Genomic DNA, 21301 nt, shown 5'->3' on the forward strand with positions numbered 1-21301 from the left:
TTTTTTTTTACATTTATTTTATAATATTTTGAAAAAAGCCGTAATAATCAGACAGAAAAAGGTTAAAATATAAAAAAACAAGAAAGTAGATTAAATGTGAAAATGAGAAATGAACCCCCCCCCACCCCCTTCTTCATGTCTGACATTAAAGGGGACCTATCATGCAAAATGCTCTTTTTGATGTCTTATACATCAACATGTGTCCCCGGTGTGTCGGGGAACTCACGCAGCGTCAGAAAATAAACCCCTCTCTCTTTTCCTCCGTACCCAAATCTCTAAAAACGGGGGAACAACGGAGCTGATCCAGATTTGCGTCCGATATGACGTAATATCTGAAATGTGGACCCACGACCCAATCAGAAACGTTGCTATCAGAAACAATGCCCGACTGTTTTGGACGTAATATGGTCGGTGTTTACATTAGCATCGCTAACACTCAGAGCTAACCTGTACTGGAGAGCATGTGTGTGAAGAAGCAGGAAATAAAAAGGAACTCACCTTGTGGTATAACAAGAGAGAAAGCCTTTGAGCTCCATACTGTTTCAGAGAGAATCCTTGATAATCCATGATATGGTGTTTCATCACGGCAGCATTTAGTTTAGACAGTAGCTGCCGGGTCCCGCATGAGCTCAGACCCCTCCTTTTTGATTTTATCAACATTTAAAAAAAAAAAAAAGCTTTATACCCCAAATCATCACTTTTGAAACAGGAAGTGAAATAGAGGGATATGAGGCATGGCTAGAATGGGGGACCTGTTTGGTATTTTGAGCAAAACACTTCATAGACATGTTTTTTATGTATTCTTATATATCTGAGACCTATGCTATTGCCTAAAAATAGCATGATAGGTGACCTTTAACAGTTATTCTCTATGTGCTAACGAGGCTAACGCTAACTCCTGCTGATTTTAGTCATGTGTTTCCTTTCCGCTGCTCTGAGAGAAGACATGGAAACAACAGGAAGTGTTGAGTTCAAAGACAGGAAGCAGATCAAAGAGAGGAGCGCTTTAATTAACTGCAGACGGCCTCGTTGCTTCCTCTCTCCACGATACCCTCACTCTCCTTTTTAAACCTGGAAGAAGTTTTACTACAACCACGTTTCCTTAAATCAGACAATCACCTCTCAGAGGGGCGGGGCCAGCAGCAGCTCATTAGCATTTAAAGCTACAGACACGGAGAAATCTGGAGAATTGTATTTATTTATTTTATAATATTTAAAGAAAAGTCATAATATTACAAAAGAAAAAGGTTGAAATGTTAAAAAAGGAAAGTTAAATGCTAGTTAAATGTTATCAACATATTTCTCTCCTCACCTGAGTTCCTGTGAAGTTCACCATAGAGTCCATGTTGATGCCGTTAAAGATGTTCACCTGAAACACAACACAGGAAGTCAGCCCAGTGTGTGTGTGTGTGTGTGTGTGTGTGTGTGTGTGAGAGTGTGTGTGTGTGTTTCTGTGTGTGTGTGTGAGTGTGAGTGTGAGTGTGTGTGTGTGTGTGTGTGTGAGTGTGTGTGTGTGTTTCTGTGTGTGTGTGTGAGTGTGTGTGTGTGTGTGTGTGTGCGTGCGTGTGTGTGTGTGTGTGTGTAACACTTACATAACCCAGCGCCTTGTCTCCTCGTGGAACTCCGGTCACGTAATCTGAAGAGAGGAAAATAAAACTAAAGATGAAACTCATTTGACTTATTTTAAGCATTTATATATTTATCTTTGATTAATGATTTTATGCAAAGCGTCTTTGAGGATTAGGAAAAGCGTTATAAATATCCCATGTGTTATTATTATTATTAATAATGTAAAGGGTTATAAAATGCCTGAAAATTATAAAAAAGTCAGTTAATTTATTAGCGTTTTGTATTCGCAGCGTCATCACGCGTCTCAACCAATGAGAGCATAGAGGCGGGCCTAAGACTGCTAACCCTAACCCTGACTCGCCAAGAGCTGCTTTATTGGACTGATGTTAATGAATTAATCAGCATCTCTTACAAAAGTCCTCATACACTTTAATATCTAAAAAGGATGAATGTGTGTTTACCTTCTTTTCCATCATCGTTGAAGTCTCCCACAGTCACGGAGTATCCTGAGAGCAGAGAGAAAGATCAGGAACACTAATAAAACCTCTGTGTGTGTGTGTGTGTGTGTGTGTGTGTGTGTGTGTGTGTGTGTGTGTGTGTGTGTGTGTGTGTGTGTGTGTGTGTGTGTACCTAGGTAACTGTCGTCGTACTGGGCGCTGGCTGACTTGGTGGCCAGAGTGTTTCCGTACGGAGTGACGAATTCAGTTTTACTGAAGCGAGTGAAAATCTCAGAGACGTCGTCTGAAATCAGCTGACCTGCAGAGAGAGGAGGAGGAGGAGGAGGAGGAGGAGGAGGAGGAGGAGGAGGAGGAGGAAAAACATCAGAAAAGTATTTAGTTTTGCAGCATGAACACTTTTGGTTTACAGAAACACACAGCATGTAATTAAAGGAGCCAGTGTGTAACAGGAAACAGAAATTAGGCACCACGGTATGTGACAACATGTGTGTGAGACTGACTCAGGATTTTCTCTCTCTCTCTCTCTCTCTCTCTCACCCTGCCAGTAGAAGCTGCCCGGTCCTCCCACCACGACTCTGTTGTTTTTCTGAAAACACAAAACAGACTCACATCTTACTCAGAGACTTTACTTCAGTTCAAGTATTAATACACAGAGTACATATTTAAGTATTAATACACACTAGCGCAGTATTTTACCTTCAGGAAGTCGACGCTGAAGCCGGCCTGACAGAAGCCCTGACCTTCAGGAGAGATAGCATCTGGACAGAGAAATAACACATTAAATCATATATCATTTAAAGTGTGTTAATTATTATTAAAGAGTCCTCTCCTGCTGATGTTCAGGTGTATATCAGTATGTAGTGTCTCTACTTTAAAGAGTCCTCTCCTGCTGATGTTCAGGTGTATATCAGTATGTAGTGTCTCTACTTTAAAGAGTCCTCTCCTGCTGATGTTCAGGTGTATATCAGTATGTAGTGTCTCTACTTTAAAGAGTCCTCTCCTGCTGATGTTCAGGTGTATATCAGTATGTAGTGTCTCTACTTTAAAGAGTCCTCTCCTGCTGATGTTCAGGTGTATATCAGCATGTAGTGTCTCTACTTTAAAGAGTCCTCTCCTGCTGATGTTCAGGTGTATATCAGTATGTAGTGTCTCTACTTTAAAGAGTCCTCTCCTGCTGATGTTCAGGTGTATATCAGTATGTAGTGTCTCTACTTTAAAGAGTCCTCTCCTGCTGATGTTCAGGTGTATATCAGTATGTAGTGTCTCTACTTTAAAGAGTCCTCTCCTGCTGATGTTCAGGTGTATATCAGTATGTAGTGTCTCTACTTTAAAGAGTCCTCTCCTGCTGATGTTCAGGTGTATATCAGTATGTAGTGTCTCTACTTTAAAGAGTCCTCTCCTGCTGATGTTCAGGTGTATATCAGTATGTAGTGTCTCTACTTTAAAGAGTCCTCTCCTGCTGATGTTCAGGTGTATATCAGTATGTAGTGTCTCTACTTTAAAGAGTCCTCTCCTGCTGATGTTCAGGTGTATATCAGTATGTAGTGTCTCTACTTTAAAGAGTCCTCTCCTGCTGATGTTCAGGTGTATATCAGTATGTAGTGTCTCTACTTTAAAGAGTCCTCTCCTGCTGATGTTCAGGTGTATATCAGTATGTAGTGTCTCTACTTTAAAGAGTCCTCTCCTGCTGATGTTCAGGTGTATATCAGCATGTAGTGTCTCTACTTTAAAGAGTCCTCTCCTGCTGATGTTCAGGTGTATATCAGTATGTAGTGTCTCTACTTTAAAGAGTCCTCTCCTGCTGATGTTCAGGTGTATATCAGTATGTAGTGTCTCTACTTTTAAAGAGTCCTCTCCTGCTGATGTTCAGGTGTATATCAGTATGTAGTGTCTCTACTTTAAAGAGTCCTCTCCTGCTGATGTTCAGGTGTATATCAGTATGTAGTGTCTCTACTTTAAAGAGTCCTCTCCTGCTGATGTTCAGGTGTATATCAGTATGTAGTGTCTCTACTTTAAAGAGTCCTCTCCTGCTGATGTTCAGGTGTATATCAGTATGTAGTGTCTCTACTTTAAAGAGTCCTCTCCTGCTGATGTTCAGGTGTATATCAGTATGTAGTGTCTCTACTTTAAAGAGTCCTCTCCTGCTGATGTTCAGGTGTATATGATCAGAATATATTAGAGATGTTACTGGATCTGCAGGGCGAGTATTCCACCACCGTCGCTCCCTTCTTCAGGAAACACGTTCCCACCGGCTCCCGCTCGGCTCCCCCGAACGTGGACCACTGATAGAGAGGAGCACATGCCTGACACACACACACACACACACACACACACACACACACACACACACACACACACACACACACACACACACACACACACACACACACACACACACACACACACACACACACACACACACACACACACACACACACACACACACACACACACACACACACACACACACACACACACACACACACACACACACACACACACACACACACACACACACACACACACACACACACACACACACACACACACACACACACACACACACACACACACACACACACACACACACACACACACACACACACACAATTATAGCTCAATGAAATCAACATAACAGCAAAATCATCACGTTACACTAAACAACAAAGATGCCAACATTTCTATTGGTGTGTGTGTGTGTGTGTGTGTGTGTGTGTGTGTGTGTGTGTGTGTATGTGTGTGTGTTAGTGTGTGTATGTGTGTTAGTGTGTGTATGTGTGTGTGTGTGTGTGTATGTGTGTTAGTGTGTGTGTGTGTGTGTGTGTGTTAGTGTGTGTGTTTGTGTATGTGTGTTAGTGTGTGTATGTGTGTGTGTGTTAGTGTGTGTGTTTGTGTATGTGTGTTAGTGTGTGTGTTAGTGTGTGTGTTAGTGTGTGTGTTAGTGTGTGTGTGTGTTTCTCACCAGGATGTGTTCTCCGTCAGATCGTACCGACGCTCCGAACCACTGTTTAGATTTAAACTCCATCTGAACTCCATCTGTATTCTCCCTGTCATCTGCAAACACACAGAGAATAGAATGATTAATTAACTTAAAGGGCCCATGTCATGCTTTTCCGGTTATTACCCGTCCCCTTGTGTGTTATGAAGGTTTTTATGCATGTAAACGGTGTGCAGAGTCAAAACCCTCAAAGTACACCCTGTAGCGAGTAAAACTCTAACACAGAAAATACCTCCCCAAAACGCCTCGTTGGAGATACGTCATTGTCCATTTGAGTCTTCCATTTCGTTCCGGGTACGGCATGATATCATGCCGTACCCGGAACGAAATGGACCAATCCGTGGAGCCGTTACGTTACGTGACAGCAAACAGAGATCAGACCTGGTTAAACTCAGACGGTGAACAAATGTCAGGATTTCCTCCAGGTGGGGAAACTCCTGATGACAAACGCTGACGAGCTGCCAGATCACTACGGAGCTCATCTCCTGACGCTGACGAGCTGCCGGATCACTACGGAGCTCATCTCCTGACGCTGACGAGCTGCCGGATCACTACGGAGCTCATCTCCTGACGCTGACGAGCTGCCGGATCACTACGGAGCTCATCTCCCGACGCTGACGAGCTGCCGGATCACTACGGAGCTCATCTCCCGACGCTGACGAGCTGCCGGATCACTACGGAGCTCATCTCCCGACGCTGACGAGCTGCCGGATCACTACGGAGCTCATCTCCCGACGCTGACGAGCTGCCGGATCACTACGGAGCTCATCTCCTGACCAAACTCCACAAACAGGTTTTAAAGACGCCCTGTGATGTTGCGTGTTGTTTGCAGATACAAAACACCATCTACAAGCTGATGCATTTTGGTTTGCAGATAAAAAATGTACCTATCAAACGAACCCATGTTGCTAATGAATCATGTCTCAGAAACAAATACAGCACAGGTCTTACAAGTACACAACAATATAAAAGTACTAACACCACACGGCAAAGATACTCTATCACTTTCTGCCAGTAGACGAGAGCAACGCTGACGTCACTTCCGGGCGAAATGACGGCCCAACAAAGCGGAAAACAATAGTTTAAATGTGTGTAAAAATGTCTAGAAAGATGTCCTGAATATTTGGGAAGGGTTGCAGAAAATATATCCAAAACAAATGTTAAAAGTGTCAGAAGAATTACCCGAAACATTAGTGAACAAATACGCGTAAAGATCCTAAAAAATGACCTCCTTCAAGATAAAAAACCTCCACGATTCTATTCAATCTGGGATCGGATTTTTGCAAAAACGTCCATATCTCCATACAATAACACAAGGGGAAGCACACAGAGCAGCATACTGTATAGTGAGGCTGTGGCTCAGTGGATTAGTGCGCTGATCTTCGAATCAGAGGATAGCAAGTTCGAATCCCACTGCAGTCAGCATGTCGTTGTGTCCCTGAGACACTTCACCCCAAAGTGCTCCTGTGGGGATTGCCCACAGTATTGAGTATGTAAGTCGCTTTGGATAAAAGCGTCTAACAAGTGTAATGTAATGTAATGTATAATTACAACATGAATCCAATTTCAGTATTAATCAATCCTGCTTTTCTGTTTGATTTCTTTATATACAAGTTTAAAAGTGACATCCGAAGGCCTTCACTGACCGCTGGCCTGACGACACAACTGAGCAGCTTAAGGCTGCAGCCACACGAGGACGATAACGGAAACGAACCAAAATCGCTATCAAAAAAGTCTTCCGTCCACACGCAACAGGCACCAGAAAGCTCGAAAGCGCTGGAGACGCTGTAGTACATATGCCGGGCCTGTAAGTGGCGCTGTACTTCTGCCACAAAATACACCAAAAGCAGCGAAGAAGACTTCTCGCGCATGCATGGTTGCTCTTCTGTTTATTCTCCGTGCTGGATTTAGCAGCAGAGGTGGGGTTTCGCCAGTCAACACGGAGGACGGAGCCTCTCTTTTCCTCCCCCTCCCCTGACAGCCCGTCAGTATCCGTGGTCTCATGCAGCAGCTGATCCAGTAATGAGTGACCCGACAGTCAAAATAAACATATGTATAACTAGTTTAGGTAGTTTGAGAGGTCATTAAAATAGCTAAGGGTGATGATCTAACTTGAAGTGTGTGTTTTGTTCTGCTCATCGCTCCATCACAGCGGGCGGAGCTGCAGGTGATCATGCAGAGCTGCGTGTCTCCTCTCCTGTCCGATTACACTTCACTCGCGTTTATGTCCATATCGATCAAATCTAGCTGGAAGCTCCTGCTGGGTGCACTGTCCTGCGAGATACCGGGACCTGGCTCGAAACACTGGGGCTATTGCGTCATCGTTATCAGGAAATGATCGTTGTAGGGCGTACACACGGAGCCGTTTTCAGAGCGTTTCGTCCGCAGATCTACCCACCTTGGGACCCGTTATCGTTTTCTGCGTTCCCCTCTCGGCCTTGTGTGGCCGAACCGTCTATCTGATAGAGATACGTAGCGGATACGACCGTTATCGTCCTCGTGTGGCTGCAGCTTCAATCACACACACCACGCTTGAGATGTAAGATGTACACTCTGATAGATCACATATTAAACAGTGTTAATGCAGACAGACTTTAACATATAGAGGGTGAAAGACCACCATCTCTATCCCCTCACTTCCTCTTTAAAGCAGCCCGATTCACCAGAAAACACACGAGTCACACGTCGAGATTTTTTTTTTATCTAGAAGTAACTAAAGCTTCTGATGAATCATGGTCAGAGAGCCAGGAAAACACACTGAGTCAGAGTCATCACACACACACACACACACACACATTCCAGTTAATTATGTCCTATGGTCCAGTAAAGCTTTGGCCAGCAGTCACGTAGGTTAAATCAACAACAAAGGCCTCTATTGTGGGACACACACACACACACACACACACACACACACACACACACACACACACACACACACACACACACACACACACACACACACACACACACACACACACACACACACACACACACACACACACACACACACACACACACACACACACACACACACACACACACACACACACACACACACACACACACACACACAAACTAGGCCACTCACTAACAGTATTAAGGCCCGAGGCAAACACAGCATCAGTCTTTCAGTTTCTATTATTGCCGACGGACAGACTCTAACTCCAAACAGGAAATCATTAACCCTCTGACAGGAAGTAGTAAATTGTCGTACTTTATGGCAAATATTCAGAAATCATAATATGACCTAAATGTTGCTCAGAGGCACTTCAGCGGTGTGTGTGTGTGATCTCAAGCTGCATGGAGGTAAACACTCTCCTCCCCAAGATCTCAGGCTGAGTGAGGCAAATTCACCTTTTATGGACATGAGGCCCACACACACACACACACACACACACACACACACACACACACACACACACACACACACACACACACACACACACACACACACACACACACACACACACACACACACACACACACACACACACACACACACACACACACACACACACACACACACACACACACACACACACACACACACACACACACACACACACACACTTTTTGTTAAGCACTTCCTAACGCTAACCCTTCATCAAGAGGACATGGATGTGTTGAAGTCCACCTGATCGAACCTATGATGTGTTTATGGTGTATTTCTACCCGTATTTCTTCATATTGCAATATATACAAATAGCAGACATTTCCTAACGATGATGTCAGTGTTTATGCACATGCTTTTGGTTAAAATGTATTTTTTACAAGGCTTTTTAAGGATCATTTTCCTGAGTGTAAAGAGTTGAACATCCTGTCATCAAACACTTTTAATTATCCATCAGATTTGATAAAACAAGCTGCAGAATTAGTTGTATTTTTACAAGTTTAAATCTCTCGTATTTGTTTTATCGCATTACACCAAAACACTTTTACCCATAGAAGATTATGGTTGAGGCCTTGGTGTGTGTGTGTGTGTGTGTGTGTGTGTGTGTGTGTGTGTGTGTGTGTGTGTGTGTTGGAAGGGGGAAGGGCATCATGGTTTGTTTGTTTCTTATTTTCAGGCTGAGGTCACCCACAGAATACCAAGCAGAGACACACACACACACAATCACACACACCCGCACAATCACACGCAGACACACACTCTTCTTTGGGTAGCATGTTCCTCTTCTGTGAACCAGATATATATATTTTAGTCTCCAGTGCTGGAGGAAGTATTCTGATTGGTCACTGCAGTAAACGTACTAACACCACGCTGTGAAGATACTTCTACCTTTATCCACTAATTGATTAATCAAAAGAGCTGTGCATTTATAACAAGAATCATTAAGTTCCTCTTCATGAGTGTATGTGCAGATTCTCTAAAGCTATAATATGAAATATAGGGCAGGGGTGTCCACCTGTTTTCACTGAGGGCCACATACACAAAGATATACCAAGAGGTATATTGCTTCATAAGTTAATGTTAACCTGTTAAGCCCTGAGCCTGTTTTTCAGGTCTCAGGCTCGAAAATGACATTCCCAGAACAAATGACCATATCTTCCCTTCTAAAAGGGTTAAATTAATAATCTTTTTTCTCAAAGTAATGATAAACCTGTGAGTTGGATGTAGAAAAGTCAGAATCAATATAGATGTTTTTTATTTTAAAGAAAATTCAGATTTTACATAGTAAAAAACTGTAAATTATAGTGTCCGTCCAAAAATTCTTTTTTACTTATAGTGAAAACTACCCTTGGATGATGGGTTAGTAGACTAAAAGCTTTAGGAATCCAAAGTACAACATATAATAAGTACCCTGTATCAAGATTGATGCAAAACAAGTGACATTTGACCTTTTTAGAGAGATTTAGCAAAAAGAAACCACTTCTGGGGTCATTTGGGTGGATTTTCCATATCTCTGGCCCCCTTGCTCGATTTTGATGGTTGACACCTCTTTCTGACCGTTAGAGCCAATAGAATCGAAGGGGGAGTCCCCCACACACACTCATTGTGAAAAGAAAAGGTGAGGGCTTCGCGCATGCAGTTTTGCATTAGAGTGAAGCTACAGTTTAGCTGTGACATCTAGAAACGTAAAATCATGGATTATCCGTCTGTTTGCTTATGGATTATCAGAAATCATTTCAAAGGGACACAGACACATTGGATTAACCTATGGATGGCGTTTTTATCGTTTTAATGCCATTGAAGACCACTTTGGAGAGACTACAGAGCCAAGGTAAAAATGTTAGCATTTTTAGCTACCTAGCGTCACCTGTTTTGATGTCTGTTTTTGTTTATAACGTCGCAAATTCGTATAATTCAGTGATAATGAGGGTACCCATTAGGGGTGTAACGGTTCACATAATTCACGGTTCGGTATGTACCTCGGTTTGGGGGTCACGGTTCGGTACGGGTTCGGTACAACAAGAAAAAGCTAAAAAAAAGTCCCAAATGCATAATTCCAGGTTTGTTGTTATTTATTTTTGAACAGTGATGCAAGTTTCAGTATAAAAATAAGGAACTCTAACATTTTGAATAATTAACTGTATTACACAGTGAAAAACAAACCACAAACAGTACCACACACACTCAGATGGCCATATTATCTATAAAGGCTGATCTCAAACAAGAAGGTTTCATCAAGCTGTAAAACTAAAAAGAATGTCTTGAAAATATTACAAAATAAATAATAAGAAAGTGTTTCAAGGGCGCATGCCATTGAAAAACATATGCCAATAGCTTCCATTATTTATTTTGGTCTCTCGGCTTGCATGTCTATTGGCTTCTTAAAAACAGCGGGGATAAGCTGTTGAACTGCTGTTGTCTTTCGCCGTGCTCCGGTGATTGGCAAATCTGGGTGATGCCTTCTGATATGATTTAGCATGTTTGGCGTGTGTTACCCAGGTGTTACCATTAGCATACCGCACCGCTGTCGAACAACGCCGACACACCGTCCTCCCGATCCACCACTCGCACTCCATCGTTGTTGTAGTCCACAGGGAACCCGAAATGTTCCCACACAGCTGATTTAAAAGAAGCAGGTGGTTCTTCTAGCTCCTGTGTGTTATCTGAAATCGCCATACTAACTTCTCTTCTTCTTGTATTTTGTTTGTTTTGTTGTGTTTTCTTCTTGTTCTTCATTTGTTGTTTAAGGGCGGCAGGCAAACCGCTTTTAGGCGCAATACCGCCCCCTGGATTATATATAGAGTAATGGATACTGCCCTGAGTGACAGACAAAGGTGTATTCGTCGTGTGACTGCATGTGCCGAACTGTGACGTCCGAACCGTGACGGTTCGGGACGAATACGGATATCGTTACACCCCTAGTACCCATAGATTCTGTGTCACCTCACGATGTGAATCGATGTCATGGATGTGGAGAAGAGATAAATAATAAGGTTTTGTGAGTGATTTTCGGTGCAGTCATCTGTTAGCATTTTTCGCTCGTTGCTAATTCAGAGGCTCAAAAAAAAAAAAATGATCAGTTAGATGAGTTTCTTCCCGTTACATGGATATAAAACATTCATAGTTTATTAAATGAACATGCCCTCAGACACTGTTTCCTGCAAGATGTTGCGGCAGTGCCGCGGTACCGGGGTCACTCGGGCTTAACAGGTTAAAGGTAGGGTAGGTATGTTTGAGAAACCGGCTCGAGATACACTTTTTGTTATATTCCATGGAATGCTCTTAACATCCCGATAGCAATGAATATCTGAAGTGCTTTGACAATAAATCCATAAATAAATATCATCTGTGGAAGCTGTAGTACTGTAAAAAGCACGACCAATCATCTGAGCCGGCCCGGCTAAAGTAACTGGATGGCCTACCTGCCTGTCAGCCTTCCATCTGGGCACAAACTTATCTCGTGCCCTCATTGGTCATGTGCGCGTTCGTGTGTGTTGGAGGAGGGGCTCTGTAAGGAAGTGGCAGATTTTCTCTGGTTGTGTATTTTCAAATTCTAGCGCACTCGAGCTGGTTTCTCCAAAATTACCTACCCCACCTTTAAGTTAGCAAAATCAATCAAATGCAGGTCAACGATTCTTGATAGTTCAATATGCTTTAAGAAACATCTCAGCTCTCCAGAGGATTTACTTTATTGTGTTAAAGCTCATCCCTTAAAACAGCCTCAGATTTCTTATAATAAGTCAAGTCAAGTTTGAAAGTGAGAAAAGGAGGGGTCCCAATATGGAGCCCTGAGGCACCCCACAGCTCATAATAAGGGGACATATGAAGGGTCTATTTCAAGCTTGTTATGCGAATACGTTGTTGGGCTTTTTGTTATCAACTAAGATTTGTTAGAACATTTTAATTGACTTCATTTAATGAAAACGTGGCTTATTAACACATGAATACTGTGTGATATACTTCTACACATATATTTAAGAAGAACATTATAAGTCAAGTACACGTTTCAGGTGTGGGCCAGACTCCATTATACTTTTAGAATATGCTGAGGTCCAATTTAAAATGGACCATGGGCCACAGTTTGGACACCCCTGATGTAGGGTATTCAAGCCCTTACACGATCACTCAAAATCTAAATTATAATAAACATAGCGTACTTACTCACTCCGTGTATTTTTTTGGAAGAAACGGAAAATATGTAACATGTAATATTTCCATCTTCCAGTGGAGCAGACTGAAGACTTCTCTTTTTGTTGCTGCTTTTAATTGAACTATTCATATCTCACCTTGGCTAAGCTTTCCTTTTTCTCTTTAGTTGTAATCATTTTTTAAAGTTGTAAGGGCTTAACTTTGTTATTCAACTCCTATTTTGCAGAGTTTTAAGAGATTAACGTCCTGTTATTTAACACTTATAAAGCTCCGTCAGATTTTAAAGGTCCCCTATTATACTGTTCTTCATCAATATATCACAGGTCTCACATATATCCAGAGCCTGTCTCTGATTGGCTGAAACACTAAACAGATCATTGCAGCATTACCCATAATCCCCTCTGTTTCAGCCCTGTTTCCAAAGTGCTGATTCTCTGTCTGTTACTTCAGATGAAAATAAGGAGCCACTCCCCACGCCCCTCTGAGATATTTGGTTAAAAATAACTCAATAGCTGCGTTCACACCGCAGTACTTAGTTCCCAGCTCTTAGTTCCCCCATGGAACTAAGAGCCGATCGCGTTCACACCGGAATAAGTCCCTGAGGGAGGATTAGGCAAATGAAGCCGCTGACGTCACTTCTTCTTCTTCTGCTTTGGGTTTACTGGCAGGCCGCAAACAACTTCACGGTGTATACTGCCTACTATACAGAACTGGGGCACTTTTTCCCCCCCCAGGAGAGTACCACCTCTCAGCAGGCACTAAAAATGGGGGTAAAAGTTCCCGGCACTAAGTACTCTTTTTGGTGTGAACGCGACATAAGGGGTACTAACGGAACTAAACGCGAAAAGTACGGGGAAAAGTACTCTGGTGTGAACGCGCCAGTTTACTTGATGATGTCATAATCATCATCAAGTGGCCAAAATCTGATCAGCTCATTTTCAGACAGGTTTTTATAGAAATGGATCAGGACAAAAAGAGAGAGAATCTTTGTTCCTGAAACTTTCAGAGTCTCTTTCCACAGAGGGGACACATGTTGATGAAGAAGAGACATGAAGAAGAGGGGACACATGTTGATGAAGAAGAGACATGAAGAAGAGGGGACACATGTTGATGTAGAAGAGACATGAAGAAGAGGGGACACATGTTGATGTCGAAGAGACATGAAGAAGAGGGGACACATGTTGATGTAGAAGAGACATGAAGAAGTGGATTTTGCATAATAGGTGACCTTTAAAGTGAATAAAACCCATCATTCTCCTTCCTGCTGGAGACATGATAATAAACCTGGTGTTTAGTCAGAGTGTGATGCAGAGGATAATCCTGTAAGAGCTGCTTGTGAAATCTCCGTTTAGTCAGCGCCGGTGAGGAAACGCTGCAGACTTTAGTAATAACACCTGAGCGTTACAGCAGGTAAATCCTTATCATGAGGCACCCTGACACACCCAGAGATAAAACTGAAGTAAACCCGCTCTGTTCTCCATGAGTTAATGTGCTTTATGTTTGAGGATTATTTTATCTCAATGTGATCTCTCACAGCCTACAAAATATGTTCTTCTTTAAAACCTTCTTTAACGCAAATCTGAGAGAAAACTAAATATATGTTGTTGGTTTCTGTGACGTTAGTGTGAAAGGCATTAGTAAATGTTTTAAAAATAAATGCTATTATTTATTTGGAGATTTTAGATGAAAAAGGTTAATAAAATCCTACTAAACTTTGTTAAGGACTTTTAAAAGATTTAAAGACAACATTTGAATAGCATTTAAAGGCTTTTTTTAATCGAATGAATGCTCGGCAGTCAGCTACTAGTGCCTGTTTTTTTTAAACATGTCCACAATAACCCATCAGACTCTTATCTGACAGGAAACAGGCTGAACTGTGAGTGACACTTCATAAATGTCAGGAAATGTAAAAAAAAAAAATTCTAGTCTAAAAAAAAACATGCCGTTTTTTCTTCTGATAATAAGTTATCTGACTGCTTCAGAAGTTCTTTTGAAATTCCAAGTATTTCTACAAAACTTTTACTAAAAATCCAACAGAACAAATAAAGAGTCCTCTCCTGCTGATGTTCAGGTGTATATCAGTATGTAGTGTCTCTACTTTAAAGAGTCCTCTCCTGCTGATGTTCAGGTGTATATCAGTATGTAGTGTCTCTACTTTAAAGAGTCCTCTCCTGCTGATGTTCAGGTGTATATCAGTATGTAGTGTCTCTACTTTAAAGAGTCCTCCCCTGCTGATGTTCAGGTGTATATCAGTGTGTAGTGTCTCTACTTTAAAGAGTCCTCTCCTGCTGATGTTCAGGTGTATATCAGTATGTAGTGTCTCTACTTTAAAGAGTCCTCTCCTGGTGATGTTCAGGTGTATATCAGTATGTAGTGTCTCTACTTTAAAGAGTCCTCTCCTGCTGATGTTCAGGTGTATATCAGTATGTAGTGTCTCTACTTTAAAGAGTCCTCTCCTGCTGATGTTCAGGTGTGTATCAGTATGTAGTGTCTCTACTTTAAAGAGTCCTCTCCTGCTGATGTTCAGGTGTATATCAGTATGTAGTGTCTCTACTTTAAAGAGTCCTCTCCTGCTGATGTTCAGGTGTATATCAGTATGTAGTGTCTCTACTTTAAAGAGTCCTCTCCTGCTGATGTTCAGGTGTGTATCAGTATGTAGTGTCTCTACTTTAAAGAGTCCTCTCCTGCTGATGTTCAGGTGTATATCAGTATGTAGTGTCTCTACTTTAAAGAGTCCTCTCCTGCTGATGTTCAGGTGTATATCAGTATGTAGTGTCTCTACTTTAAAGAGTCCTCTCCTGCTGATGTTCAGGTGTGTATCAGTATGTAGTGTCTCTACTTTAAAGAGTCCTCTCCTGCTGATGTTCAGGTGTATATCAGTATGTAGTGTCTCTACTTTAAAGAGTCCTCTCCTGCTGATGTTCAGGAGTATATCAGTATGTAGTGTCTCTACTTTAAAGAGTCCTCTCCTGCTGATGTTCAGGTGTATATCAGTATGTAGTGTCTCTACTTTAAAGAGTCCTCTCCTGCTGATGTTCAGGTGTATATCAGTATGTAGTGTCTCTACTTTAAAGAGTCCTCTCCTGCTGATGTTCAGGTGTATATCAGTATGTAGTGTCTCTACTTTAAAGAGTCCTCTCCTGCTGATGTTCAGGTGTGTATCAGTATGTAGTGTCTCTACTTTAAAGAGTCCTCTCCTGCTGATGTTCAGGTGTATATCAGTATGTAGTGTCTCTACTTTAAAGAGTCCTCTCCTGGTGATGTTCCAAAAGCTATTTATTTCTGTCATACTGCCTGTGCTGCAGCCAATAGGAGCGCAAATGTTCAGGAAGTAAACAAAGGAGTACCCTTTGCAGACCATTTACATGCACTAACACCTACAGAACCCACTAGAGAGGAAACACCACAGAAAGCAGAATACACCCCCTTTAAGTACAGTATAACCAGATAAAGGTATTAATATCTCCAGTTAAACAGTGAAGACTCCTCGTGTCTCTATAATAGTTGTTGTTTTGGTATTAATAACTATCCTTTAGTTTGACACAGATACAGCAGCAGAGTTCAGGGCAGACGAGTCCACACACACCTCCTGCCTCACACACATTCCTCAGTGTGTCCCGACACGAGACAAGCGCTGCACCTTATTATCCATCAAGAACACACACACACACACACACACACACACACACACACACACACACACACACACACACACACACACACACACACACACACACACACACACACACACACACACACACACACACACACACACACACACACACACACACACACACACACACACACACACACACACACACACACACACACACACACACACACACACACACACACACCACACACACACACACACACACACACACACACACACACACACACACCACACCCACACACACACACACACACCACACACACACACACACACACACACACACACACACACACACACACACACACACACACACACACACACACACACACACACACACACACACACACACACACACACACACACACACACACACACACTTTCTGAAGACTCTGAACAAAGCTTCCACACTTTGAGAAACAGCATCTCAGACCCCCAGGTACACACACCTGTCGTCCTCGCTGTGGAGGTCATTTCAATGTTTCTCTACACACACTGAAGACAGAGCATCTGGTCACTGGACACACGCGTTAAGCTCCTGTGATTTCCATCTATCCATCCATCCATCTATCTATCTTTGTATATCTAACATACTAAATTGAGTATTGGGGGGGTCCTGGTGTTTCTGCAGGAGTTACTCTGGAGTTTGTGTTACCTGTGTTGTCAAACTGCAGCTGCTGGCAGGAGGCGTGGTTCCAGGGACAGGTGTACACCGCCCCCCCCTCCACCACTGCACTGCTGGAGGGAGAGGAGGCGTTGGCCCGGGGAGCCCCGACCAGGATGTCTGACCTGGGGGGGGGGGGGGACAAAGATCCCAGTTAGACATGGAGATAAGGCTGCAAATTGAGTGGTGAAGGGATTTGTAGGCCGACCCGGAAGTAAGCTGCGCATTCGGTTCCATCCATCATATATCTATCGATTAGATCTATGATTCGAAAATGATCAAAGTAGAGTAGACATGTGGAGATTATCCGGCTGAACAAAACGTGCATTTATCAAACAGGTTCGTTTTCCACAGATCTTATTTTTTTACAATATTCCAAAATCCTCTGGAGAAATCCCGTTGCTGTTTTGTCGAGGGAACCAGCAGCTTCCTTCCGGGTAAATACGTCATCCCTGCACCGCTCTATAGAAGTACCTGTGAAGCAGCCAACATAAAAAAATATAAAACAGAAATAGAACTTAAAACAAAGTGCTGCTGAGGCACCCGTCAGCGAATATTACGCATTAATTAAAGGCCCGGGCAAAAGTCATTTTTGTGCATTTAATTGTTCTTGATGCCAGATCATATAATAGTTTCTTGTCTATTTTCTTGCCTCGTGCAAGTCAGTTCGTGAAATGCCTTCTCTCCTAGATATTCCACGATCAACTGTAAGTGGTATTATTGCAAAGTGGAAACGTTTAGGAACCACAGCAGCTCAGCCACAGACACTCCAACATCTTGTAGAAAGCCTTTCCAGAAGAGTGGAAGCTGTTACAGCTGCAAAGAGGGACCAACTTCATAGTAATGCCTAAGAATCTGGAATGTCTATAATATTTGACTTTATGATCAATTCAACTTGTCAAGATCTAGACATTATTTTACATTCATTTCCACATCTGTCCCTATCATTTGTGTCCACTTTAAATGTCTTCTCCATGATGGTATGTTTGTGTCTTTATCTTGTTTTTACCTCTTAGAATATTTAACAAAGTGTACGGTGTCCTTGGGTGTCATGAAAGGCGCCTTAAATAAAAATGTATTATTATTATCTGTGCATTAATCCTGACTCACCACCATACCAACTAAAGTGGGAACCAATGAGGAAGAAGGTTCAGTCTTGTCTTGTAAATATATAACATTTATAAAAAATGCATGAAAATTATGACGGTGATGGTTTTGGCCTCGGGGGTGACTTTGCATAGTGTCAACATGACAAGAAGACATGACTAAGACATGACTAAGACATGACTAAGCCTGACAAGGAACATTTACAAAATATATTATAGCTAAACGTTTTAATGTTAAGCTAACAGTGAGTGCACATTTCAAACGTAAACAAGCGGGGATTTGAGTGAATGATGACTTCATATTGGGCTTCCCTTTCCTTTATCAGCCATGAGTAACTGTATTGGGAATGTCAAGGGGTTATCTTTGACACATCAGAAATCTAGAAAATGTTCGTGTTTCCTCGCAGACTGAAGCAGAACTTCTCCTGACAGCTCAGTTGCAAAGCAAAACGTGTTTAAAGGACTTGTTGCTTTTATTTAAAGACTGGAAGGTTATTTTCATGCTGCTGTTAATCTGGAGATCAACAGACACTAGCAGCCCGCGCATATGATTATATAATCAGACAACGTCCGATAAAAAACATTATAACACATAATGAGAGACGTTCTGCAGTAAGGAGGGCCGCTTCACCGACGACAGGTGGCTCTTACTTTTATGTATAGTTGACGGAGCATTTTTACTTTACACGTCACTGTTCAACACTTCATTCTGCTTCACTCGCGGATGTCTTCAAAATCTTTAGCGAAAGAGTCTTTCGCTAAAGATTTGGAAGACATCCGCGTTCTTGTGACTCGTAAATACTACGCTTCCTATGTTTTGGTGCGGACTGCGTTCACACCAGCGATGAACCGCTCCAGAGTTCACTAGCAAGCGCTCCGAGACCACCTCTTTAGGCGGACCAGAGTCCGGTTGTTTAGTTCACTTAAGAGGTCTCGGACTGTGTTCACACCGACCCAAACGAACCGCACCAGGGTTCGATTCAACCGGACTATACAAGGCTGGTGTGAATGCGACTTAATTTGTGTTTTTCTGAGTGCAACTCATAAAAGCATGGAGAAAAGTCCTCAAACTAAATCAACTTTATATTTCTTTAAGGCTGACACTGCAAGGTATTTTATTTCTTGCATTATTTGTTGTGATATTAATTTCATTTCAAGATGAGAACTGAGTTCCTGTTTTCGTTCACCATCCTCAGAAACACTGACCAAAACGCACCTTTCAGACCAGCTTTTAACATGCGATTGATGTATTTTAAAATCAGACTTTTTATCTTATATCGTTTTTTTACCTCCGTAGAGCACATGTTAAAGCGCTTGATAAATAAAATGTATTATTATTATGATGATTGCTAGCGTAGCAGCACTTTTTTCTTTCATTTTAATCTGTGCACATCAACACATAACATGACGCAGCTGCATGGAGGGTTTAGGACTGAGGCTTCCTTTTGTTTGGTTTCACCGCAGGACGCTGGGACTTGTAATCATGTGTTGAAATAGAAACGTAACTAAAGTCAGTGATGAGCATCAGGGAACAACATCTCTTCTACAGAATAGCTGCGGAAGAAATGTTTCACGGCGTCTAATAATAGGGAGAAATAAAGCAGAGAATATGTAATGAAGGAGTTATTAAAGAGCATGTGTCGCCTGTTGGGTTATCCATGAAACAGATACTCAGGACAGGAGAACAGGAAAACTGCAGACTCATCTCATAATGATACCAAATGATTCAGTAAGGATCCAAAAAACTAGGCGACACACCTTTATTAGGAAACCTGGATCAGTCGTCTGTGAACACACACCTTTGTATAACCTCAGGCTCCATTCAATCTGTTTTTATGGCTCTGTGTCTGAGACGCTGAGAGCTGCGGTTTGATTTGAAAGAGGCTCTGTTCTTCTTCTGTGGTGTTCCCTCTCCTGTAGGGCTTTCTATAGGTGTTAGTGCATGTCAATGGTCTGCAGAGGATAAAATCACTGTGTCCGTTAGTTTGATAAGGGCATTTTAATACCAATACAAATCGAGTACTTTTTCAGGCCTTTTACATGTTACCGAGTATTCCTAAACTCTGGCACTTCTACATTTACTTAAGTACACGATCTGAGTACTTCTACTTTTACTCAAGTACACGATATGAGTACTTCTACTTTTACTCAAGTACAAGATATGAGTACTCCTACTTTTACTCAAGTACAAGATCGGTGTACTTCTACTTTTACTCAAGTACAAGATCTGAGCACTTCTACTTTAACTAAAGTACAAGATCTGAGTACTTCTACTTTAACTAAAGTACAAGATCTGAGTACTCCTACTTTTACTCAAGTACAAGATCTGAGTACTTCTACTTTTACTCAAGTACAAGATCTGAGTACTTCTACTTTTACTCAAGTACAAGATCTGAGTACTTCTTCCAGCTCTGCACATAACGAGTTTACCAATTTCCGATACACTGTAGGCTACATGTATCGGAAATATCCCGGAAAATTAAGCAAAGTAAAAGTACTCGGTTTGTGAGTACATTCTACATACTTTTGCTTTTGGTTCTTTACGTGCGTTTTAATACCAATACTTGAGTACTCTGAATTCAGGACTTCTACTCGTAACAAGAGTATTTTCAGAGGGTAGTATTTGTACTTTTACTTCAGTACTTTTACTTCTGAACTCTTACTTGGGGCTGTTGAGGAAGAAGTCCACGGAGAAGCCGAAGTAGCTCCTTTCGGGTCCGGAGAACACGGAGGGTCTCTCGGTCTCCAGGTTGAATCCGGATCCGAGAGGCAGGATCCCGCAGAGTAGAGTGAGGAGAACCGGGAGAACCAGGAGAACCGGGAGACCCGGCCGTCCAGCTGCCGAGGACATGGTGCTGCTGCTGGGGGAGAAACAACCGAGAGAGGAACGGTCAGGAGGAACCAGGCCGCGGGGCGAGGGGCTCTGATGAAGCCGAAAACAGGAGCCTAAACACGGGGAGGAACCGAGGAGAGGCCGCAGTGTGTGGAAGTGTTTTAGTGGAAGTGTTTCAACCAGCTGACGTCAAGTTAGATCAAGAGACTGTACTGTGTCCGGTGTATCCCCTTCAGAATAAATGCACCAATGACGTGTTGGGTTACAATCAAATAAAAAGAAAGGAAACAAAATAAAATAAATAAAATAAATAAAATAAATAAATAAATAAAATAAATAAAATAAATAAAATAAATAAAATAAATAAAATAAATAAAATAAATAAATAAAATAAATAATAATAAATAATAATAAAAATAAATAAAAGCAATTAACATAAAAACAATTAAGAATAACAAATGTA

At 41.9% G+C, this 21301-nt stretch overlaps 1 protein-coding gene across 1 annotated transcript in view; it reads right to left on the bottom strand.

Annotated features, from left to right (window-relative positions):
* The window catches only part of itgav (integrin, alpha V), a 48804-nt gene extending 27779 nt beyond the window's left edge, over positions 1–21025 (bottom strand). The window contains 10 exon segments of the mRNA XM_034150278.1: positions 1313–1369; positions 1593–1636; positions 2031–2075; positions 2200–2325; positions 2565–2613; positions 2724–2785; positions 4216–4330; positions 4990–5081; positions 16891–17024; positions 20669–21025. Coding sequence (XP_034006169.1) covers positions 1313–1369; positions 1593–1636; positions 2031–2075; positions 2200–2325; positions 2565–2613; positions 2724–2785; positions 4216–4330; positions 4990–5081; positions 16891–17024; positions 20669–20856 — 912 coding nt within the window. The 5' untranslated portion in view covers positions 20857–21025.
* Positions 21026–21301: the final 276 nt, after the last annotated feature.

Source organism: Trematomus bernacchii, unplaced genomic scaffold (assembly GCF_902827165.1).
Source record: "Trematomus bernacchii unplaced genomic scaffold, fTreBer1.1, whole genome shotgun sequence".
Taxonomy (NCBI): domain Eukaryota; kingdom Metazoa; phylum Chordata; class Actinopteri; order Perciformes; family Nototheniidae; genus Trematomus; species Trematomus bernacchii.